Here is a 25031-nt window from a genome sequence, read left to right as displayed (position 1 = left end):
CCTGCTTTCTGGAAAAAGACTGACCTGCCAATATGGGAGATCTTTATCCTTTCATCTGGGATCACCTCCTTTCCGTTTTTCAGCCAGATCCCTTTCACATTTTCATCTGAAACTTCACACTTGAAGACTGCCTGGTCACGTGCCTTCACTGTCAGGTCTGCAATGCTCTGATAAACTTCCAGCTTTTTCTCTGATATCGTGAGAATAATCGATACACACATCAAAAATCAGAATAGCTCTGTAAGTAGCTGATGTGGATTTACTGAGTAGAAAAGGCAAGGGCTGAGCAAGCAATATGAAGGGAAACAGCCTGCAGGGCTTTAACAGGACTGAAAGCTAAGCACCTGTTGTTATCAGAGTATCTGCTATATCCGGCACACAGGTCTGAGTTCTCCTCAAAGCCTTTATTATCAAACCCTATGCCCCTTATTGCATCTCCTTTTTCCCTGTCAGGGGGATTATGCTACCACTGTGCACTATCTGGAGAAGGTTACCTTCAGCCTATTCTCATTTTTCAACTTCTCTGGTTCTGGGACAATCCCTGTGCCTACCTTGCACAATCAGTTCAGCGACTGATACCCCACCATTGGTCTTCACAGTGTAGTGTCCACTGTCCTCCTTGGTTGACTCATTAATAATGAGATACTGCTTTTTTCCATCCTTCTTGAATCGGTATTTAAATGTTTCTTCTCGTGTCAGTTCAATTCCATCCTTTTCCCTGAAATACCAAATAGTGCTGAGTCATTTTTGCTATGGTTGAAAGAGGAGAGTAAGGAGCAGCTTGACGTTACTAGGGATTGGAAGACACAAGGTGAATCCAATCTTTGTAGCATTACAAGCTGGCAAAAAAGAGGATTGTTGCTCAAATGTCAGTGCAACCAGAATGCCTCTATCTTGACCATTAATTTTCCCATAGGTATTTGACTTTTGGTTCAAGAGAATTCACCACAAGTAATTACTTGATTTTTTCTATTTATATGCTATAGATAAATATGAAAAAATGTTAAATGCTGTAGGAGATAAAAGGTTGAAAACACACTTCACCAGCAGGAAATTTACTGTCTTTAAAATGGCCATAAATTAAATGGGACTTGATGGGATATTACTTAAAAGTCTTATCTTTCCTGATGTGAAATGTAATTGTTATAAATCCATGATTTGTGGGCATCAGCAAAAGGAGAAAATTTTAGGATGGATTCAAATGAATGTGTATTTTGGATTTTGTAGCTCTTTCCATTCAAGGATGCCACAGTATACTTAAGACTTTACTAAATTAAGCTTCACCATCTAGCCCAGGAGGAAATTTAATTATTGCAATTTCCAGTCATCATGAAGGGAAATGCACAGGGAGGACTCACGCTGTTTAATCAAGGTCATACCGAAATACATAAGGTGTTTCAAGGGTTTCCTGTTCCTAATCCTAAATAACATAAACAGCAAATACTTGTAATTTGTTAAATTTACTAATTTTGCAGCATTACATTTTTTGTTATTGCTTGAATATATTTCTATTTTGTTACTTGAGTACTGCTCCAGTTTGTAAATGAAAAAGGCTTTCTCTTTGATAGCTAGTCACATGGAAAAACAAATAGAAAATATGTGTGATTTTAATAGAGTAAAATATTCTTTCTACTATTTTGTTATTTCCCTTATTTGTGACCTATTTGTGACCTATTTGTGACCAGTGACTCAGTGACTATTCAGCTTACAGAATAGCAAATTGAAATGCTACTTGGGGCTCATTAAAATACTATAGCTCTAATTTCTAAGTAGATATATGCAAGAAAACCTTTTACCTCTATCAGAGTCTGCTAATGTAAATCACAAGATCAAAACTTTAAACAGAAGTAAAGATCCTACAACTTATGACTTAGATGTTCCTGATGCAACTGCATTTCAGAATCCCTACAGGTACTCTGTACATGACTGCTAGAGCAGAGCTCCCTGGAGCTCAGAGCTGGTTCAGAGGAGGACTGGCCTCCCTTCCAGGTCACACAGCGGCGCTAGTAAGGGAGGAAGCAGAGGATGCCTTTAACAGCTACTTGAAACACAGCACTTGGTATTATTGTCAGGATAATGTTTCTTTTTCTTTCCTCTTCATTACTCTTCAGACAAGAGTCTGAGACAACGTGTAAGATGATCTCTTAGGGCTGTTGTGATTCATACAAATTAGTTCTGGAACAAGTGCGACAATGCTTTACAGAAACCTTTGCTGAATTGCTGAGAATGGACTTTAATCCCAAAGCTGAGCATGCTGCTGTCACTAAATGCAAAGCCAAGTACACACACTGTGCCTAAACTTTTGGAGCTGAACTTTTAATTTTATTTTTCCATGGTCTATTTTGATACAGCGCTCATGAAAAATATCTGAATGTTCTATTCACCCCATTGGTAAAAAAAAAGTTCTCTTGAAATCTTGACTAAATAACGAAAATAGTCTTTTTGTAGTGATTAGTGTCTTAAATCCCTAGGAGGAGAATACTGTCTTTAACTTGTGTTTGTTTTACTGACTGGCACATTGCTGATCCTGTGGATGAGTAGAGAGTTTGCAGAGGGGTATAGTGACAAATAGAGACTGTAAACCTTGAAACAGAACTCCAGAGAGCGTTTAGCTTAAAATAATACTCTGCTGCTGTGAAAAGCAGAAAACCTCTTTAAGATAATATTACAGGCCTTCCTTTGGCAATTGGAACTATAAAATAGAAGAATCTGCTGATATTAAAGTGTAAGTGAAGCATTATATAGAGTCACAGAAATGCTGGTTTACAGAACACCACAGGTCAGTGGCCCAGCCTCACATTTGAAGCAGAACTAGTGCAGTAATAGGTAGGTCAGCTGTGGTTTTGTCTTTCCAAGTCCAGAACATCTGCAAGATCAAATATCTGTTCTCAACTTCACTGCTCAATTCCTCTTTGTCTGGAAATGCATTCCTATTTCCTGTTTACATTCTGAGGATTAATTGCTTAATGTCTTCTGAGATATCACTGATGTAGGTGATAATTGGGACACACAGATTTATTGCTATAAATATATATTACCAAGGTTTCTTTTGATTTGGAGCTGATAAGACGGTACATCCAGCATTCAGAGATGGAAAAATTAGATCAAAACTATGTATTTTATTATATTTTTTTCTTCAAGTATTATCTTATTTCCAAGACATCTGAAGTTTAGAAAAAACCTGTTCCATGGTAATGCACGAGATGTAATAATGTGAAAGCTTCCTTGGTGATCAAGAGAACATTCTTTTCTGATAGCTCTGACGACACCTACATGATTAATTCTCCAAGCCCTAGTCTGATGGCTGTGCCTCAGCCTTATTTCTGTCTTGTGCAAGTCACATAATTGCCTTTGTTCATGTGCTTGTGGTTTTATATCCTGGATTTGAAGATTTAAGAACTATAACAGGTGCTCTGAGTTAGTGCCTGTTACTTGGCTTAAACTGTTCATCATTTCCCTAATGAGCCATAAAACTGGAACTCTTTCTCCACACTGTCTTTTCTTTCTCCACACCAGGTTTTCCCTGGACATTTCTCTCTGTGGTCCAAAATGTTCCCTTTTGTTGCCAAAGAGTTTTTTGTTGATAGAGTCTCACATAACAAAACCAGTAAGATACAGTGTGAATGTCTAACTGCTCAGTTTTCCATTGCAATGATTTGATGAGTTTCTCTGACCACTTGCTGCATTTCAGACTGAGACAGCTGCTGGTTTGCCCTTGTCACATCAAATGCCCATCCCACAGATAACAGCTCTGTGAGATGCATGGGAGTTGTTCAAAGGCACAGGATCAAAGTGTGGCAGCTGCACTGTGTTCTGGGAGGGACAGATCTGGTTGTCCCCATCTCTTGTGACCAGGCATCTGCAGTCAGTTCCTGAATAATAGAATCTGGGTCCCTGTGCTTGTGTCTTTAATAGCGTAATGCACACCCTGTGCTAGCTCTTGGACTCCATTTAAATTCTCAGTTCCTTCCTTTGGGACAGCAGATCATTAGTTGGCACTTTCCAGGAATGTAATGGGCATTGTGGGAATGCTTGATAACCATGTGTCTGAAGCTGTTAACAAGCACAAGGGAATTTCAGCTGGTAGAGAAATGAAGTGAGAATATGAGCCCTGCTTGTCATGCCTGCCCAAGCAGCATGCGCCTTCCAGATTCTGCTCAGCTGGAGTGTCCAAGAAAACAGGATCCATGGTCTAAGTGTTTGTCATCTTAATCTGTCTCGCTGCAGAAGCATAACAACCAGCTTTGCAGGATCACCACGGCAGATGTGTTCCCTCTGTGTCTCAAGAGACACTTCTTTTTTACCTAAGAAAAAATACTTTAGAAACCCAAAAGCCTCACTGCAGTTGAGAAGATTTCAAAAAGGACCTCAAAGTCACCACAGTATGGATCTGATTAGTCTGGGCAATACTTAGGCATTACTGAAGTGTAAACACTGAGCAAGAAATTCTAGAGACACTATAAAATATGTATACTTAATCTGGGGTTTTGTGTCCTATTTTTGCTTCTCAGTTCCTCCTCCATATTTGACATATAGGAGGATGGACAATCTTTTGATGAAAACAATTATGTAGGATGTGTTCTCCCTTCTTATTCCACACCTCCTGGTATGTTCCATGGAAGAAGGTGTTTCATGTTGGTTTGCTTTGCTTTGCTTTGTTTTTTTCTTCTTTTCCCTTACCATTTCACAGTAGCTCCTTCCTCAGACACTTCACACTCGAATTCCACTCTCTCTCCAACCATCACCATCTGGTCCTCCAGTGGGTGAGTGATCAGGATTGGAGGTTCTGAAAATAAAGAGAATTTTATTAAAACAGTATTCTGAAACAGTGGAGACCAGAGGTAGATTTCACCATTCTCTACTCCACAGGAAGAATCCGTGGACAAATAAATGGTGATGATCTCTGTCTTAGAACTTAACATTTACTATGCCACATCACCTCATCTCACTTTCCAAATGACATTTTTCTTAAATTGGAATAAAAATATAGAATTAAACAGTTTTCATCTATATTGTAAATTTCTAAACAGGAGGCATTACTTTTCTGTACTATTTGGTCCACTTGTAGAGCTTGGGGCAGATGTTTGTTTTCAGCAGAATCAAATTTTTAAAGTAAGTTTCTAGCCCCATTGTTGAGAGGTAAATGAGAATTAATGATAACTATCACTGTTCTGCTTTCCTGGTTGCTCTTAGGCAAAATTTTCCTCAATTTAACTGTAAGAAAAATACCTACTTCAATAGATCTCGGAATTTGTTAATATGTTTGAGAATTTCCTTTCCTGTAAGATAAATTAGTGAGTAGAGAAGATGACAGTAATTCAATGCTAAATGTATGAGGAGATCTCTTTCCTTTTGCTACCATTGCTCACCTTTTACAAATAATTCTGTGAAGCTCTTCTCATCCCCTACCACACATTCATATGCTGCATCGTCAGCCAGGGAGCAGTGGTTTATGGTCAGTATTCTCTTATTCCCAACAGCCTCAAAAATATATCTGAAAAGAGAATCTAAATGTAATTATCACAGAAAAGCCCTTCTAGACCCAGACACTGTTTTCTCCTGCCTGGAAGAAAAGGATTCCTCCTCTTTTTCTGATATCAGTGGCAAGATTTGTAAGGACTCAAGCCCAACAGGCCTGTCCTGGTGCAGTGAACAGCAGCAGTGTTTGAAAAACTAGCATAGGAAATTGTGGGGAATCTTCCTTCAAGTGTGAGATGTGATCCTATGAATGGTGTTGGATGCTGTCCTAAGATCTAGCATGACTACCATTAAAAATGACTTCAGCACTGGAAGTCTTCAATGACTTCACTGGAAATTTGTTTTACGTACAAATTACACTGAGGTATATCCCAGATCAGGAGAAAGTGCATTTGTACCCAACAAGAGCAGAATATAATCTCAGGACTTACTTGCTAAGTTGGTAGATGAGGGCATCCAGTCCCACATGTAGATATATAGAGCAGAGGGAAGAAAAAAGAAAAAGTTATGACAACAGCACACTGCGCCGGAGCCATAGCACTACATAGATTCTTTCTCAGCCCCTATTTCTCCCTGTTTATTCCTTTCTTTCTAAGAAAAGCTAGATTTTTCACTTTGTCCAAGCTGTAGCTCATTCCATTTTGGATTTCTCATATTTCTAATTTACCTGCCACTCACTTGGATCTCCTGTCCATTCTTCAGCCATTTCACATCAGCATCTGGATTGGCAACTTCAACCATTAATTTAATCTTTTGCCCCTTGTCTACTTGGTAAGCTGGATCCAGTTTCTTGAGGAATGCTATCATAAAGAATGATAAAAAAAAAAAACCTTATCATTTTTGTGCTTGTGTTTTTTTTTATTTTGGGTCATGAAACAAATCTTTATTCCCTTTCATATTGTGTCCCCAGTTTCTGCATCCGTGTTTGAATTTTTACCCTTTCTGTCTGTTCTTCATCCTGTACTGTTTTTCCTTAACGTAGGATGACAGGCATATGTTATAAACCAAAATAAGCAAAGTAGAATATTCTAAATAAGATGTGAATATGTACTTCAACATATCCTAGAGTTACATCTGTTCATATGGGAAAATTATACTTGGTCTTCTCAGTACTGATGAATGAAGGCTGTTTGCCTTCTCAGTTTCAGACTTTTTAAGAAGTCAGTTACAATTAGGCAATTAATACTTGACAGAACTAGGAAAGGTGCAAGAATTTCAAAGGTATCATACCTATGAAAATGAAATTGTTCAAATATATCACTGTTGCCTGACATACTGACTAACTGGGGTGGAGAGCAAGTAGGGGATGTTGTTTTATGTTCAGGGACATATTAGGGGCCAATCTTGTGGACGTGGTGAAGTGAGGGTGTTTAGTATGTCCAGAGTTTCAGAGCAACACCTCAGGGTGTTGGACATAGCTGCAATCTTTGGTAATCAGTATTTCATATGTAAATACTGGGTAATAACTGGGACAGGAAATTACTGTTTCTCATGGTCTTGTATCTCGCTGCTGTAAAGAAGATATGAACACTATATTTGCAAGAATAGCATCTCACCAACCTGTGCTTTTTTTCTCTTCCTTCTTTATGCGTTTGAGGCGTTTCAGCATCCCACGCAAATCTGTGATACCATACTGGAAAGCAATTTTCTCATATTCCGTAGGAGGAGCTTTCCTCAGGATATCCCAGACATCAACATCAGATTGTGATTCAGATTTTCCTTCACCTCTGCAGAAAGGGATTAGAGTTTCTGAGTGCTACTATTAAGAGTATTTAAAGAAAGCTGTAGGGTTGGCAGCTACATATTGTCTTGATGAAGCCATTTCTTAAAAAAATAATTAACAGTCTAACTTTTTACTATATTATTATGTAAAATAATGAAATAAAACTGGTGCCTCATTTTAATTTTATTTTTATATATAGTGATTAAAATTGAATTCTATCCTGAAGGGTTTATTTCTAACAACCAAAATTAATACATTTTAACTTCCTTTAATGATTGGTAATGGAAACATAAGGAAACTTATTTTCTTGTCATGGTCAATGGACAAAACATGGAATGTGGCAAAGCAAGGAATTGAATGATATGCTGGTAACATCTTAGAAAAAAGGCACTTGGTGGTTTATGTTTATAAGAGGCATATCCTTTTCTGCTCCGGACAATTTTTATCTTCACTAAAAAGAATCACAGGTTATTAAGATGATTATCATCTGTTGTGAAGAAAATTGTTGTCTGTAGTAATGTATAAAACATAAAGAGGCTGGTGAGTAGTGGCAAACAAGTGAACTCCCTTACAGTGAACTGCTTATTTTATATTTTAGCCAAAGAACTAGTGATTATGAAAGAATGAATGCTTGGTTTAGTAAAACTAGGGGAAAATTTGGCTGTCTGGCTTTGGGAGAGGTGTTGTTGTTTTTATCTGCCATCATATCTTTGTTTGAAGATCATAAATAGAAAAAGAGGTTGGCATGACCTTACCGGTTGGAAGGGCGCAGGAAGCTGCTGTGCTCCAGAAGGACGCCGAGAACCAGGTGGGAAAACACGCAGCGTCCCAGTGGGCAAGAAAAGGGCATCATGTGTTAGTACAAAAGAGCCATGAACCTCATCCTCACCCTTAGCAGAGCATGCCTGTGCTTCAGTAGCAGGGAGATGGAGGAATTCATGCAAATGCTCTGAAATGGGCTTGAGGAAAATGTTGATCCATACTGAAATCAAACTTGCTCCCACAGTTTGTACGTACAGGTCCACTGTGGGATTTATCTGCGAAGTGCAAGCACTTCTGTTTATTCCTACTTGTGGCTGATCACCTTCCAGGGAAACAAATAACTCTGCTTCGCCCTGCCATCATGGCATTTTTGCCTGTCATAGTTTGCATTTTGGTAAATAGAGAAATTATAGAAGAAGTAACATTAAAAAAAAAAAAAAAAGTTAAAATTAAAAAATTCTTAGAAGAAAGAATTTCCTGTAACTTGTTTCTAACTATCATCTGCACCAAGCAGATTCTGGTGCAGCAGAACACACCCTTATAATAAAGTCATGTTCAGAGGTAAACACCATCAAGAAGACAAGTAAGGCAACAGATGATGCATAAGAGAGAAAAGTGGAATGTTATTGGGTGTATTTCTATTTTTTGCAGGAAAATAGCAGTCCAGTTAGTCTGTGAGAAATGTTGCTACTTAACAAATATTGCTGTAGTCAGTTCAGACAGCAGATATAACCAAACATTTCTGGTACTGCTTTTATTGCCAAAAAAATGCCTGCTTGCAATAGGAACACTGTGTTTATTAAAGTGCTGCAGTCCAACCGTGGAATTTCCAACACCTTGTAGCTCTTGAACAGAAACTCAGCAAGAGAAGGGGATTTCAGCTCAGTGAGACTGAGCTGAAATATGGCAGGCAGTATCTCATATCTTCAAAGCGGTTTAGCACTTGCTAAGCCCGAAGCCCTCACCAGCACTCACTGAACTGATAGGAGGAGCTGAAGTTTGGAGTGCCTGTGATAAGAGCAGCACACTGGATATTTGCTTTGCTATAACACTGCAGTGAGGTCACCAATAAATTTTACCAAATTTTACTCTTCTATATACCTAGCATCTAGTTTGAAGTTGCTACAAATAGTTTTTAGTTTTGCTTAGCAGAAGACAGGAAAACTGAACTGATTTGCCACGTAGATCAAGATTTTTTTCCATCGGCAGTTCTTGGTCTTGTTGCCCTGATCATGTCAAGGAGTGGTTTTCAAGTATGTGTAAATACATGTAAATATATATATATATATATATATATATGTATATATATATATATATATATATAATATATGTACTGAATACTGAGTACTATATAAAACTAAGGGCATATAATATTTCTAATATGTATTTCATTTTTGTACCAATACAGTTAAAGTTCTGTGGAGAAATTGTATCTTAAAAAATATAAAATCACAGGAAATAAGAAAGACTTAAGAGATCAAATATTTTAATCTTCCTAAAGATATTATATAAACATTGGTAGTTTCTTTATCTCCCTACTTTTAGGCTTGTCTGTATATACACACTCTATATCTGAAAATTTGCAGGTAGGACTATTCATGGAGATTTCAAAAATGCTTTCTGAGAGTTATTTTTAAGTACATAATGAGAAAAATCTTCCAATTTCAAAGGAGTTCCAAAGGAGTCTAATATCTCACTATTGAGAAGAGTTCCCTAGTTTTTGCTTTAGCTTTTCCATTACTGAGTGTCATCCCATTGTTTTATCTTGCAATACGGTTCTGGCGTATGCAGTATAAGAAGTTGAACATAAGAAATAATATAGTCTCTCCCTAGCAAATACTTTTTTTTTTTTAATTAAAAGAAAAGGCTTTTGTGTTTCATGCAAAATGGGACTAAAAGCTAGAGTGTGTTATTCCTGTTTAAATGAGTTCTGAAAATGAAAAGAAAAAAATGTTTGCCTTTGAGCAAAGTTTTCCCCATTGCAGCACTCCTTTTCACTATTTTGCATTTGTTAAAATATTCTCTTTGATCCCAGAAAGACACCGAGTTTGCCCAGAGAAGCTGTACTCCTCCACTGCCAGCAGGAACTAAGCAGTGTATGGAAAGTAAGAGAGCACTTGGACTCATGAGGTTTCTCCCCCTCCTCTGCTCTCCTCCCTGGTGCTGGGGATCCTTATTCACAGGGATCACCTCATAGGTTAGCTATGCACTTGGGGGCATCAAGATGCAGCTCAGTGAACCTGCTGTAAATGGAATATGCAGCTGATATGTTTTAAACATATGTGGAGGGGTTAAAAATAGTTTTGTACATCCCAGAAATGGTTCCTTCCTATCCAGTTACTGTCAACTGATTGGACCCTGTCAGCTGTCACCTCCTTCAAGGTCTCTGCTCACTATCCCATTTAATAGTCCTGTGACAGCTGTTCCCTTCCTCTTCCCAATGACCTCTCCTTGGCCCATGACATCTGTATGTCAACACCAGTTAATTAAATTACAGTGATAGGAGATACAGTGTTAAATGAAGCTCTTCGTTATAGTGAAGCTATTTATTATAGAATGATCATTACCTGTGGATTGAGGGACACTGGTAAAATGGTGTAAGAAAGCAGAAATGGTAAAAGAATAATTCTCGATTCTGTTTGAATCTGCAAAGCTCCTGAGAGTTCCCCAGCATGAGATCCCTTTTCCTGTTCTATTTCAATGAGGAATTATTTCATTCCATTATGAGATTTTATGCCTATCTGTTCTCATTAATATAAATGGTCTTCAGCCTGAGGTGTGCAAAGACTGAAGCGTCCACAAATTACTTCTGAAGTGGCTGTGAAAAACAACTAGGAGCAGTGAAATGATGTTCTTAAATTCACTAGGCAGAGATTTTTTAAGTCAAGAAATGGCAGAAACACTGCTAAAATGCAGAGAAATTTATAAGCTTCTTTTAATAAATTACATTTCTAGCCTTACAAATAATGAATAGTTAAATCAATAAATTTAACATTTCTGTAAATAGCGAGGATTGTTACTGCTGTTTTGAGTTTGACTATTGCTCAAAACTAATTATGAGAGCAAAAGGGAAAGGGATGAGGAGAGGGGCTTTTACTACCCAGCACCTCATTCCAGCTGGAGATCCTGTGTGAAATTATGCAAATATTTTCATGCTGGTTTTCATTTATTTAAAATTTTATAAAGAAGATAAGCAATTGCTTTATGCCTTACATCTTCTATGGAAACCAGAGTGTGTTTACAACAATGTGTGTTCATGCTGGAACAAGAAACTTAGTTATCAATGCCAGCTATAGAAAGTTTGATAGGCGTCTTTTCTGTCTGATCTGTCTGTCCCCCTGAAGTGTTCTGCTTTTCCAACTTCTGTTGGAAGTTACTTCGTGTGTCAGCACAGTCCTGTACCCTTTGTGAGGATAAAACACTTTTTATAAATAGTGAAACCACTGCCTGAGCAGAGACTCAACACAGATTCACAACAACACTCATCCAAGGAGCTGATTGTGAAAACTTAGAGTAAGAAAGTTTAGACTTACAAAACATGAATCTAAGTGACAGATTTTATAGTAGTTTCAGGTGCTGGAAAGACAGAGTGAGTGGTCAGTGAACAGAAAGAGGCAAGCAAAACTTCATCACCTATTTGATAGGCAACAATATTATGTGAATGATTTTTCTGATTCTAAGTACTGTGAAAACAGGAATACAAAGCAGCAGGTTATTGAGAAAATTTGGAAATTCAAGGAAATTTTAGAACCGGTTGCATGAAAGAAAGTGATGGTAAAAGCCAAATGACATTCAGAGAAATATGTTGATTGTATGAAATTGTCTTAATTTTAACCTTAAAACTGTTTAAAATAACTTCTGTCTCAGAAATTAGCAGTCAATAATTTTCTTTCATGCTATACAATTTTTGTCAAGTTCTACACATAAAGAAGACAAAGATGCATGCATTATTTCAAACCAAATGGTTCTTATATTCAGTCTGACCCATGCATTTAGAATACAATTAAATAGAAATCTTACTCTCTGTTGGCAACAGTGGAATCCAAAACATTCAGATTAAGAGTTTGGTAAAAAGAGAAGAGCATAAGTAAACAGGTAATGAAAACAGAGACATCAAGGAAAGATGGGAATTAGAGAAGAAATTACAGCAAAAAAAAAAAACAAAACGTGAAAGTAAAACTAACAGAAAGAAATACAAATTACAACTGGAAGAGTAAAACATATTTGTCATATTTATGCAACAAAGAATGTCTATATAATAGATAATAATAGTTGAACAGTGTAATAGTTACATTTAGCTATCTAATAAAAAAATCTTGGTTCTTAATAAGGCAGCATTATAAATTGGTATTTTTAATCCCCCCATTCCCCCATGAAAAGAGCTGCTGGAAACATGTAATTACCTGAGCCCAGGCCTTTTCTATCTTGGGAAAGATTTTTTTTCCTCTTTTTTTTTTTTTTTTTCTCTCCTGTATAAACCTAGCAGAAATGCAGCAAATGCTGTGTATTTCAGGAAGTAGCCATAATTACCTGTCATGCTTTTTCCATTTAGAGCTGCTTTAGGAAAATGACAAGGATTCTGAGTTTGTGAAACTTTCACTTATTCCAGTTCTGGTGTTTCAGAGTTGTTCTACAGAAGCTTTATTTCTCCAAGTCTATGGATTTTTTTACTCACCTTTTTTTCAGTAGGGAGCTGAAATTAAACTCTGCCCCATCATCATGTCCTTCAGTACTGTACAGTAATAGAAAGCCATAATTAGTTTCAGAAGGAAATGAGAATAGCTTGTGAGACTATAACATAATGTAGATGGCATATTTTTGTAGAGGAGTAGTAGATGGGTTTATAATTAATTAGAATGTGCATTGACATGGAAAGTGACTTAAGTAGGCTCTGTGTTCATATTAATTTGCATTTAGGTTTAAAAATAAATGTAATGAAATTGTATTTTTTCTACGCCGATTGTGCAAGAAGTTGTACAGGGTATTAATTTGGTCATCATATTGATTTGGAATGTATTCATTATCACAGAGGTGTTGCAGAAGTTTCCCTCTTTCCTCTGTCTTTCAGGAGTGTGGATGTTGTTTACAGTTGGGGCAGTATTTAATCAAGCTTTGTGTGGAATGCCTCACAACCTAAAATCATTGGTTTTATCCTTAGCATTATCCCAGCTGTAATTTTTTCTTGAGGCTGTTTGTGTTACCAGAATTCATTACACTGAAAAAAGTGTCACATCATTGGTGCCTGGGAGAGTTGAAGGAGGAATTCCGTGCTCTGCCTTTCAGTTCAATGTGCCTTTGCTCAACAAGTATCATGACAAGCAATGTTGTGGGGAGTTGGTCTGTGAAAACAAGGAGCACCAGGCAGGAGCTTTTTGATGTGTGACTCTGCCCATTGCACACAGTGAACTCAGATGGAATGCACAATGTTATTTTTGGTGTTCTGAATCCAGTGGGTTTTAGCTGTGCTTCTGAACATTTGTAATACTGACCTACTCTGGAAACAGCATAAAGTCACTACAATCACTTCTTTAGATTTAATTCCTAAAAAAGGTCTTCTTTGCATTCAGACAGGATTTAGAAAGCCCAAATGTATTTTCTTCATCTCAGCCAGTCTACTATCATCAATGACCAGCTGCTCTTTAGCATCTCTGTTATCTTGAGTGAAAGAATCTGGTGACTCCACCTCACAGCATTAATATTCTTCCAGAAGCAACACCTTGCATTTAATTATTGTTTCATAAGAAGAATATTTTCTTTCCAGTTGTACTGGTGGTAGGTGTAGGCCATAATGCTGCCACTGTCCACACACAGTCCTAGTTGCTTCAGAAAAAAACAGTCCATCTATAGAATGTAAATCAAAGTGTTGGGAAAACTCAGCATTGCATGAACAAGAAGTTTTAGAAATAAGAAAACAGCCTCAGCAGAAAAATTATGGGCATTTTAACAGTACTATTAAAAAAATGAAACAGATACAAGTACAAAGTTCTTGTGCTGCTGGACAATATAAGGTTAAAGAACAATTGAGAGTCAGTGTAATTTGAAATATGCTGTGAGAAGAGATCTTTTCTTTAAGAAAATACTGGCTTTACATCTTGGGTTACTTTCAGAATAATACAGTACTGGAAATTATAATTTCCTGGGTATAAGGCTCAAACAGAAAAGTGTGGTTTTGGCCCTACTTTCACAAGAATTTATGTGTTTGCAGGCATAAAATGTACATAAAAATAACTATGGTAACCCCAAATTTGGAAAGGATTTCCTGTGATCAAATATTCAGTAAAACAGGTCTACAGCTATCAGAATAACTATTCACCTTATTGTTTCACAAATGGTAGTTAAAGTTTCAGGAAAGACCAGCAATCAAGGTTTAGCTTTTTTGAAGAAAAGACCCTAATAATTGCTTTAACATGCATATAGTTAAATCTAATCTCAGAACTCCAGTTCTTGCTATAGTAGAAAACATTAGGAGCAAAAGGCATGGAGTGAAAAATTTAATGATGATATGATAAGGAGTGTGCCAGGAAACAAGAGATTTTCAGTTGTGTTGATACATTTCTGTGAGCAACAGCAATTTTAGTCAAAATGTGCTCAGTAGAGACGAACACATGTAAAACAGAGAGGGCAGACATGCATATAATTTACTTTTTTTCTTCTGACAAGGGTGAGAAGATGTCACTGGCCAAACACATGCATGTTTTCTCTAGATGAATCTGCCTCTCACTGAACTACCAAGCTACTCTTTTCTTTATTTATCTGTTTTTATCTATCCTTTTATGTTCTTATGTTTTATCTTTTTAAATTTTCTTTTTTTGTCTTACATTATTTCATATTTATATGTATTAATCTCATATAAATACTACACATTATAAACAGTGATTTATTTGAAATTTAAGCTGCATCTTAATTCTTTGGGCTTGTTTTTTGTTTTTTTTTCTTCCCAAGCAGAGAGAGACAGTTCATTGTAAGACTTAACTTTGTCTGCTGACACAGTCAGTGACTACCTGAGAAAGGCTGAAGTCATCCGTCTCCCCCCTCCTGCTAGGCTCCTGAGCAAGGGTATCAAAGACAAAGCTTCAGATTTAAACAGTTCAGTTCAAAATCTGGCTTCATTCTTACAGGAGAAACTGACAATCTGAACTGCCTGAAGCTGCTCACACTGCACTCCCTTCAAACTGATTTGGAATTCTTTTAATTGTGCTAACAAGAAGAGAAACTCTCCTTTCACTGCAGTGAAATAACACAATGCACTTAGTACTGAGTGGCCACCATTTTACGGTGAGGCTGGTGAGCTACCTATAGATGCACTTAACTGCAGACAAATTCTGCTAGCCTTGTTTAATTCTTGGTGAAAGATTTTCTAAGATTTTCTAAATCTCAGAAAAATTCTCATATAAAAATAGGACTTATAGAGAAATACTCAAAGAGTTGCCACAGATGATTTGTGTCCTATAGAGAAATAGATGTCAAAATATTATTGGTCTAGTAACTTTTCAAAAATACATATAAAAACTAAAATAGAAACTTATTTATTATTGCATGAAGGAAAAAGGGAGCATGTATTAATGTCTAACACTAGAAAAAATCCAACCAATTTTGTGAATCTTACTAATAGAAGGGAACATTATTCCATTAAGAGAGACATCAGAAAGTATTAAAGATGGGGGGAGATTGGCCTTTTCAACACCAGTCTTTAATATCTAAGACTACATATACCTGAGTTTTCACCACTCACAATGTGATTTTCTTCATTCAGCTAATGTAGGTATAGAACATGAATACAGATACAATCAAAATGCTTGCTGGAATGTTATCAGTCATATGCTGCTTACAGAGCTCACACCAAACTCCACTCTCCTTGTTTGGCAAATGCAAATGTTTGTACTAAAATACATGTAAGCCAGACAAAATCAAGACCAACATCACACAGTATCTTTTCTGTCTCTATTGGTCTATACCTGGAATGCTCTTTACAGGCCTGGAAAAAAAGGTGCTGAAGTTCTTATTACAATTATACACATTACGGATTGCCTAATTGAAGGCAAGCATGATTATTACAGTAATACAAAGTCCAAACTCTCTTAGGTGATTTCCAGGAGTTGTATAGTATTTTAATTTTCTTAGTAGACATCTCTATCTTTGTGTTTGTTTGTCCAACAGCTTTGCTTTTAGCTAGTTTTCTCTGGGAAAGCGATGAATTGCACAAGGATGTGTAGCCTGACCTAGACAGGTTTCTGCTGTGCGTACTCACGTGCGGCGGAAGGCAGCTCGGATGTCCAAGTCTCCGCTTACAGGCGCTTCTGATGTGACAAAAAGTAATGAGGAAAAATGGGAAAGCAAGTCAACAAAATGTAAAAATACGCTGCTATTTTTAAAGTTTTCCCTTGCTGGCATTTTTAGAAAGAAATTCTTATATTGTAAATTGTGATTAATTGCATATTGAAAGATTAGCACATCATCTTTAAGCACGTAACCTTCACTAATTTTAGCTTTCAACATCCAGTGGTTTTAACTTATTTCTGTCTCATGTTTCATAATAACCTGGAGCCTGATGGACTATCTTATCTCTTGCTTGTCAGTTCTCCTGCTGCAAAATTTTAATTTCAATAGTGTCTTCACAGAGTATTTAAACCCTAATAAGAATATGACTGGACATCAACTGAATACTATTATTAATAATAAATTATAATCTATCTTCTGACAGCAGAGATAATTTCTGGAACTATGTAGAGAGGTACAGAAACCTAATTGAGGTTGTTGTATAGAGAGAATTCTATTACATTATTGGTATAAATTGGTGTGCTGCTACTGCTGGGAGAAAAACTGTTCTCAGTTGCTGCTCCTAAGTCTTATGAGTCCTATCTAGTGAAACTACTAAATTTAACACTGCTGATCAAATAACTTAATAAACCTTTGTTGTTAGGTTCAGTGGTAGCTGGACAGAAGTTAATGTTGCAGCCCCTTCAACAGAATTGCTGAAACCAGAAATGGTCCAAACACTCAGTTCTTTCAGTCAGTCCGTGCTTATACTCTTACTTAAACTTTTCCAGTCAAGGACAAATTGATGTTGAAATGTACTTCCTTTTTAAGTTTTATAAACTTTTCAGCATAGCACTTGTGAGGGTGGCACCATGCATTAAGTAAAATGAGTCATCTGCTCTTAAAGCAATTTTATCTCACAAGGTGCTTCTGTGCGAGTTGAATTTATTTATATAGGAAGGAAAAAGGAATTGACAGTAGTGTCACATATCCAAATCTATCTTTTTCAAATATCCATTTTTAGTACTTAACTTTTGCCAAAATAAGAATGAACTTCTATTCTAGTGGAATTGAACTTAATGAAAGAATGAATCTGAAATCAGAATAAAGCCAGAGAAAATGTGGGCAGTTTTGCATCTTTGCGTGTGCTTTCTTTAAGAGCATCGCAGTGCTCTGACCAGAGTGACAACCAAGTGGTATTTCTAATAATCTCAATCCCATTCTCCTCTCTGGATCTTCAGGTCTATACTTCAGATTTGTGCTTGTCTAGTAACCATTATGTACCAGAAAGAATTGTTGGTGGACAGGGAAAAAAAGTACAGGGGCAGGAAGGAAAAAGAGAGATGGAAGGAATTCACCTTACCATTGACTGTCAGGCTGAAATTAGAGCTATCAAACTTGTCCTTGGTAGACACCTCACATCTGTACCCTCCTGCAAAAGTCATGTTTGCTTCTATGATTTCCATTTCAAAGGTGTACACCTAGAAGAGAACACCAATGATACAATAATTAAGTTAGAAAATAAAATGGTGAAACCTGAGAGAGGGAATACATGGAGAGAAGCAGACAAAAGATGAACTATGTCTTTGTTCATCCTTTGAACTAAGAACCTCATGAGTGTCCAACTCATTACTTTGACAAAAAATTATCTATAATCCCCAATTCAGTAGAAACAGCTGAAGAGTGCTGTCAGTACAGGTATTCTTGAGGATAAAACGGTGTATTATCAAACTGTGCTGGGGCATACACTAATTCCACGTGCACTGGAAACAGGAATAATGCTTTCACTAAGCAGCTTTAGCCTCTTCCCAGAACGTGTGCAGAAGAGGCCAAAATTCAGGGAAAGGAGTGGCTCATGTGAGCCAGTTTGTCCCGTTCCCTCCAGGAGAGGGTGGTAGTGGTTCATGTACCACAGTGGAAGCAAAGTCGTGGTACAGACTCGTGTTCCTGCTCAGGTACCTTTGGACAAATTTCTGGTAAAAAATGGGTCTTATTCAGCTACTTAAAGCAGTCTAGACAATGCAAGAGAGCAATGAATTCCAGCACTAATAGCAGAATGATTGACCTATTAAGACCAAGACAGACTATGCTTAAATAGCTGATTGTTTTCCCTTAAATATACCAAGTTTCTTGAAGGAAGATGAAGGGAATCCTGCAGTGGAAAGTGCAAAACTACTCCCCCAGTCCTCTAGATGTTTTCTCATTTCACCACAGATAAGGCTTGCAGGAGTATGTAGAATTTGTCTCTTGTCTGTGTGGTCAAAACACAGACTTCTGTGAATAAGTATGGCCTGGTGTGTTGCTTTGGGTACCTTAACATCAAACTATTTTAGTTTCTATTTTCCTCAGATTAAAGATTAGTACCTAGAAGACCGAGAACCCTGTTCTGCCAATTGTACCTTGGTATTTCGATCATAACTGTCATGTAGCTGGAGATGTTTCCCCACTTTGCTTCCCAGGTCCATCCACTTTCCTTTGAACCATTTCACTGATGGCTTCTTCAGCAGGCTCTCACCGGCTACTTTGGCAGTGAATGTGATGTTTCCACCTTGGAGGAGAAGTAGATTAAAGTAAGATTATGAATTATGTTTATCTGTTGTGTCACTGCTGTCACTCTGTACTTAGAGAGCTAGGGATAGTCAAGCAACAGGTACAGTTTACAAATTTCACTTGACCAACATGCACTCACCAACAGTAACTTCTCCATCCTGTGGTCGTGCCACAAAGAGCCCAATGGGGTCCAGAGGTTCTTCTGGGTGTGTCTCAGCTGATGAAACTGATATAACATACATCATAATTACTTTTTAGACTTTTTTGCATCAAACTGTATAGTGAACTACTTAATTAATTTAAAAACTTCTCAGTAGATTTCTTCTGCCTCTGAGATTCTTTATTCTTTGTGATCTGCTTTCCTTACTGTCTCTGTCTCACATTAAGGAGTCCTTGTGGATATTCTTCCCTTCTGCTAATAAACCAGACTTGATGTCAATGTTAATTCTCTATTACCTTCTGTGTTTTGGCTGCTTTCTGCTGGTGGAGCAGGTGACTCTGGGGCAGCTGGGGCTGGAGCAGCTTCTGCAGGAGTGACTGTCTCACTCTTTTCTGGAAATGAATGTAAGCCAAGATTAGAGAAAGTCTATTTCCTCTTTCTTTTTGAAAAAAATTTGCAAAAGAACAGCCTCTAATATATTTTAGGAAATGCAGAGAAATTGGTGTTGTTTCCTGGAGCCTAGAGGATGTGCTGGAAGCAGAAGGGGCTCCCTGGAGCTGGATGATGAAGCTTTTTCTTTTGATGAGCACAGATAGAACTGATGCCTGGTTTTTGAAATTCTATAGACTTAATGTGTAGAAACTTGTCAGGTGATGAATAACGCTATTATTTGTTGCAAATGTCAGTAAACTAAAGTAACTACTGTCAGTTTCTAAACAGAAAAGGTAATCAAAAATGATGTAATTATTACATTTGTAAACAGTTTGCTTATTAATGAGATTTTGTTTAATGATGCTGTTGAAATGTAACATTACAAAACCTATTGTTGTGGGCAGCTTGGAAAAAGCTCTAAACACTGCTAGTAAGCAATATGGAGAAAGCATTTTAAAAATCCATCTGTAATGTCTTCCCCTGGCTTATGGAAGTTTGTATCCTCTCAATTAAACCATGACCTCAGAGACAAATTTAGGCAAATGCATTTAGCACAATGGAGAAGACAGAATTGTCTGAAAATGGAGTAGGAGTGAGCAACTGGAGCAGATGGAGGGAGGTAGAATTTCTTGAAATAGATCAGTTGGAGAAAGATATTTTTTCTCTGTAGGTAGTGGAGCTGCTTCCAAATAATAATGGACAATCCAGTTACTCTGTGACATTACACACTCCACTGTGCTGCATAGCATTATTTGCAAGTTTTCTGCCTATAGCAGCCTCTGCATGGAACTAACCTGAAAGACAATGAGGAAAATATGATGAGTACTATATGTCCCAGTTTCCTTTCAGGATGAGATAGCAGGACCATATTTCTGCATGCTCTGACAGCTGTCAAGTTGTCCTAATCCTTACCAGGATTTTCCCTCACACATAATCTGTCATGCCCTGTCTTTGCATATGGAACAGGACATCTTGAAGCATGTTAAATATTCCTCTATTTATTTTCAGCTGACCATAAGGTCTCACAAGGTCCCATCATGTTGCTAAAAGAAACAGTAATAGCAAAGAAAAGGAAGTGATATAAACAATCTGAGTTTGAGGCTTTTCACCAAGTTGAAAATCAAAAAGTCAAATACCAGAAGTGGTAAATGGATACAATTTTGGAGGGGGAAAAGGGATCTGGAAGGTCAAAATGTTTCAAAAAATGAGTGATTTCATCTATCCTAAGCGTCTTCAGATATTTTTTCATGAGAAAATTCCAGGGAGTTTGACTCTTTAAATTTATACCCAGGAAAAGCCTGGGAAAGTTTTTGAAAATTCCATGTAACTGGTCTTTTAATGCGTACAAGGGTAGTAATAATGGGAGGTACATAATAATACAAAGGCTACTCTTCATATTCAAGCCCCTCTTGAAATACATATTTTTGGTAGCAGGAGATTTTTGAGACAATTTTGAGGAATGTATGAGCTTCTAGAAACATTACAGTATAAATTGTGTTTTGTCAATTGTTACAATTTTGTATTTAAATTAAATAATTATAAGAAAATTTCAGTCCTAAGATCAGGCATTTCAGTTTATTTCAGGGTGAGGGTTAGATTAGCTTTGCTTTGCTTTTCAGTAGTTAAGTGTAAAAGCTTGGCAGAATTCTGAAGATGTACATTGACATTTCCCCTATGATCTCTTCTCTGTGGACTTCTGACACCTGGAAAGAGGTGTCTTAGCCACTGGAAATGTATTTCTCAGCTCAATATGAATTAGCAGCTTCAAATAATTGGGCAAAACAGATGTATTGCTGGTAGAGACATTTTATAGTGTTTATATAGGCTAATTTCCATGGGCTTTATTTGTGAAGGTTGCATGTGGGACTAGAAATACTGATCAAACCAGAATTGCATAGGAAATGATGTACCTGGTTCCTTGACCTTGAGTTCAAATTTGACCTTGGAACTTCCAGCTATTACAGCATATGTCACATCATCTTCTTTTCCTACGTTATTGATTGTCAGTGAATGCTTGTTGCCTTCTGTCTTGATGACATATTTTTCACTTTCAGTGATTTCTGTGCCAGCTCGCTGCCATTTCACCTTGATGCCGGATTTTTCTGTCTCTGCTTCAAACACAGCTGTGTTTCCGGCTGTCACCTCTGTTGTCTTTGGCTTCTTGGTAAATGCAGAAACTAAAAAAAGAGAGAGGGCTCACTGAAATCTGTTTTGCAGTTGTGGCATATCTGGTGTAGTCAGCTGTTGTGGCTGCAGCAGCTGCCTCCTTTCTCTCCCATCTGCCCATGCAAATTATAAATTACAACACTTTCCCCAGAGAAGTTGTGGAATTGTCTTTGAGTTTATCAGGTTCTGTGTTTCACTGGGATGCCTTATCTCCTCCACATTGTCATGAAATAAAGTGAAATGGAGAGCAAAATCACCTCACTTTCTGTCTTCCTCTTTCTTTTTCCCCATATTGAGCTCTGGTTTTTCATAAGTGAATGTTTTGGTCGACGACAAGATGGCATGGAATATATTCTTACATATCTAGCTGTCTACATTAATTTGCCATGCACTTTCATCTAGAACTATTAATTTTGTCCTAACAGCTGCTTAATACAGTTGTTACAGAGGATCAGGATCTGTTCTTCAACCACACTGCACTTTGTGCAGTAACCTGTGCCCTAATAGACCACAAGGAATTAATGGTTCATCTTTAGTCCTTCTGTTTTGACTGATGAAGGCTTTAGTGGAAAGGAATTCACATTCCTATGATGACCCTTTCATTCCAGCTATAAGGATATAAATTATTGTTTGTATTCAGAAGTTTACTTCAGCATTAAAAGTTGAAGTACTTGCCTACATGACACTCTACAACAATTACTTTCAAGGTGTAGATTAAAATATTTCTGCAATGTGTCAAGAAACGCTTGGGAAGCTTATGAGGAGAATTAATGACATTATTAATATATAGGGTGAACAAGTGTAAACTAAATGATGTTTTACTTCATATGCAATCAAAGTAGCACAGCAGATAGGGAACTGTAAACAAATAACGTATCATGATTTTCATCCATGGGTATCCTAATCTCTCTCAAGACTTGGTTTTAGTAAAGTAACTTGTTTTACTAATTTCTTTAACCTGATTTATTTATTTATTTATATTTCTTCATCTTTATTTGGAATCAAGTTTTTCATTTCATGTTCGTGTTTTTTGTCTTAATGAAATCTGTTATCATTTGCTAATTGCCTTGAGCTATGTTGATGTGTAAAAATACCAGCAATTAACATTCTGATTCATACACTGCATGTTTTTTTGCACATCATTCTGTCATCTTTCTATTGACTCACCCCTGTATAACTACATTTTATAAAATACTAGTCATTTCATCACATCTAATTTTATCAGTCACCTCTGTGGCAAATTGTCTATGGCTCTACTCCTCTGGCAGCCACAGGAACTCCTCCATACAACACAACAACGGTTATAATTAGCTTTGAACTTTTAGTTCTGCTTTATAAAAATGAAAGAAATATGGCATGAAAAGGTTTTAAAAGAGAAAGCTTATATTCATGCTCAAACAGGTGCTTAAGTTCATGTAAGTGGTATATTATTAAAAATACCACCTATTATTTTTATAAAATCTCTACTCTTGTAGCATGTCTTCAGACTGCATAATTTAGTTGACCTTAGTGGAGTTACCTCTGCAAAGATTTCATCTGATGGCCTTTGGTCTTTAGCCACAACACAATTCATGCTTCTTGCATTATTTTGCAAAGGATTTGAACCTTCTTAAGCATCAGTTAAAACATGAACTACAAACACTTTTAGAATTTAATAAAGATTGAATTTTGCTTTTCTTCATTATATAAAACCCAAAATTACATATTTTCAATTTCTTTTTCTTCCCCCCCCCCCCTTTTGTATTTCTGATGAAAACATAATTTTAGTTTTCAATGAGCCTAGAAAAGCCTTGAAAAACCTCCTGTTTTATTCTTCTGCATGGTTTCCTTCCCTGTTAAAAGTGTGGAAAATTTCCCCTGGGAGTGGAATGTTCCTGCATGTTTATAATTGAGGTTTTTTTTTTTTTAATCTGGTGCAATAGTTCCTTAAAAATGTAGTGCATTGTAGAATACAGGACTTTGCACTGCAGTGTCCCACAGCGTGCTGCCTGTTACCAGCTGCACACCTTTAGGTACCATCCTGCACTTCTGTAAATGACACAGCAGGGTGTGCATTGGTGCAGTGTAACCCGAATAACTGCAGGAGAGTTACTGTACACAGCAGGCAGGACATGCAGGATTCCAAAGGCCTGTGAAGGTGCCAGGCTGCTGCACAGTGGGAGACAGGTCAGTTCTGGGAGCCCCTCTCTACTGGCTGGCTGGCTCCTATGATTCTACAGACAAAGCAGCAAAGAGGCATGTTTTCAGTCTTTGAGTGCTATTATCATCACACTTCTATTTAAGCACAAAAGAACCTAAAAATGTATTAATTACCTAACAGCAAAGTGATTTGTAAAGGTTCCAGCCTACAGTATCAGGGTTTCATGACACGCATACTTGCAAGTAACTCTGTGATCTGCTGCACACCCTGTGAAGTGATTAGGTTTCTTACATTTGTTTTGTAGATGACTCAACAAGAACAAAATTGTTGGTGAGAACACAGTGAGAAATCTCTACCACTACACAACATTTCTGGCTTTAGGAAATCCAAACACATGTGCAGAAGTTTATATGTAAGACTCCTTTTATTCCCTCCCATCTTTCCTGCCAAAAGACACTTTAGTTCCAACTTAAAATGATTGTGAATATTTCTGGTAAGTACAGAATTGGAAAAGCCCAAAATCTCCCATGAGAACAGAGGCCCTCAACAGCAGCTGCTGTGCACCCACTTTTTCACTGGTAAAGGAGACTCAGGTTTTAAATGAGTATTTTTCCTGTGGTTGCAATGCAGTCAGGGACAGTGTCCAGAGTGGCTTCTCTCTACCCAGCTTTTCTTTCATCTTTCACTGCTCTTTTTGCAAAGGAAAACTAAAGATGTAGGTCTGGAGATTTTACAGGAAATTACTTTGCTGCAGAAGAGAGATTGCTGAAGAAGCACCTGAAGAGAATACTGTATTTTTTCCTTTTGGGGAAGAAAAGGGGCTGCTTCAGAGGTTAAAGAGTTCAGTTATTCCCCACCCTTTCATTGTGGCTGCTACTTTAAGTAACATGTAAATAAACCCAAGTTGACCAGAGGTTTTTTCTCATGCAGTTACACCAATGTAATTCAGGTATTTCCCCATTAGGAATACTCCTAAACACCACCATCCAAAACTTCTGGTCTGTCCTGAGAACCACACTTCTGCCTGCTTTTATCAGAAACACATTCCCCATCTGACAATCTCTCTCACTACAATGTTTGGCTTCTACCCAGATACATCCCTCTGAGTTCTATATATCCATGCCATACTTTAAACACTCTTGAATGTGAGCACCACCATGAGGCAGTGGAAAACCCAATGACTGTGACCCGTCCTGTGTGATGTTGTGGAATGTGTCTGTCAGCCACTGACAGATCTCAGCCGCTGTCCTGTGTTTATCCAGACTCCAGGTGCCCATGAGTTGGGAGCCATAGGGCTGGGGCACCTGATATCCTCGGCTGCTCACTGTGTTACCTCTCTGATTCCTGGTATTGTGTAACCAACC

General features: G+C 37.4%; 1 protein-coding gene across 2 annotated transcripts in view; it reads right to left on the bottom strand.

Moving 5' to 3' along the window:
• The window catches only part of MYBPC3 (myosin binding protein C3), a 59330-nt gene that overhangs the window by 28833 nt on the left and 5466 nt on the right, over positions 1 to 25031 (bottom strand). The window contains exons 2-18 of one of the 2 annotated variants that reach the window (XM_063158900.1): positions 21272 to 21538; positions 19226 to 19321; positions 18909 to 18995; positions 18619 to 18767; positions 17583 to 17700; positions 16212 to 16260; positions 14965 to 15009; positions 12639 to 12695; positions 11984 to 11986; positions 7957 to 7980; positions 7039 to 7205; positions 6146 to 6278; positions 5910 to 5912; positions 5370 to 5494; positions 4681 to 4786; positions 552 to 718; positions 25 to 190 (exon numbers count right to left, since the gene is read on the bottom strand). In XM_063158900.1, coding sequence (XP_063014970.1) covers positions 25 to 190; positions 552 to 718; positions 4681 to 4786; positions 5370 to 5494; positions 5910 to 5912; positions 6146 to 6278; positions 7039 to 7205; positions 7957 to 7980; positions 11984 to 11986; positions 12639 to 12695; positions 14965 to 15009; positions 16212 to 16260; positions 17583 to 17700; positions 18619 to 18767; positions 18909 to 18995; positions 19226 to 19321; positions 21272 to 21538 — 1762 coding nt within the window. The remainder of the gene's footprint in view (positions 1 to 24; positions 191 to 551; positions 719 to 4680; positions 4787 to 5369; positions 5495 to 5909; positions 5913 to 6145; positions 6279 to 7038; positions 7206 to 7956; positions 7981 to 11983; positions 11987 to 12638; positions 12696 to 14964; positions 15010 to 16211; positions 16261 to 17582; positions 17701 to 18618; positions 18768 to 18908; positions 18996 to 19225; positions 19322 to 21271; positions 21539 to 25031) is intronic. The other variant, XM_063158899.1, reaches the window with a different exon arrangement.

Source organism: Melospiza melodia, chromosome 6 (genome assembly GCF_035770615.1).
Source record: "Melospiza melodia melodia isolate bMelMel2 chromosome 6, bMelMel2.pri, whole genome shotgun sequence".
NCBI classification, from domain to species: Eukaryota; Metazoa; Chordata; class Aves; order Passeriformes; family Passerellidae; genus Melospiza; species Melospiza melodia.
This window is presented reverse-complemented; position numbering and strand designations above follow the sequence as displayed.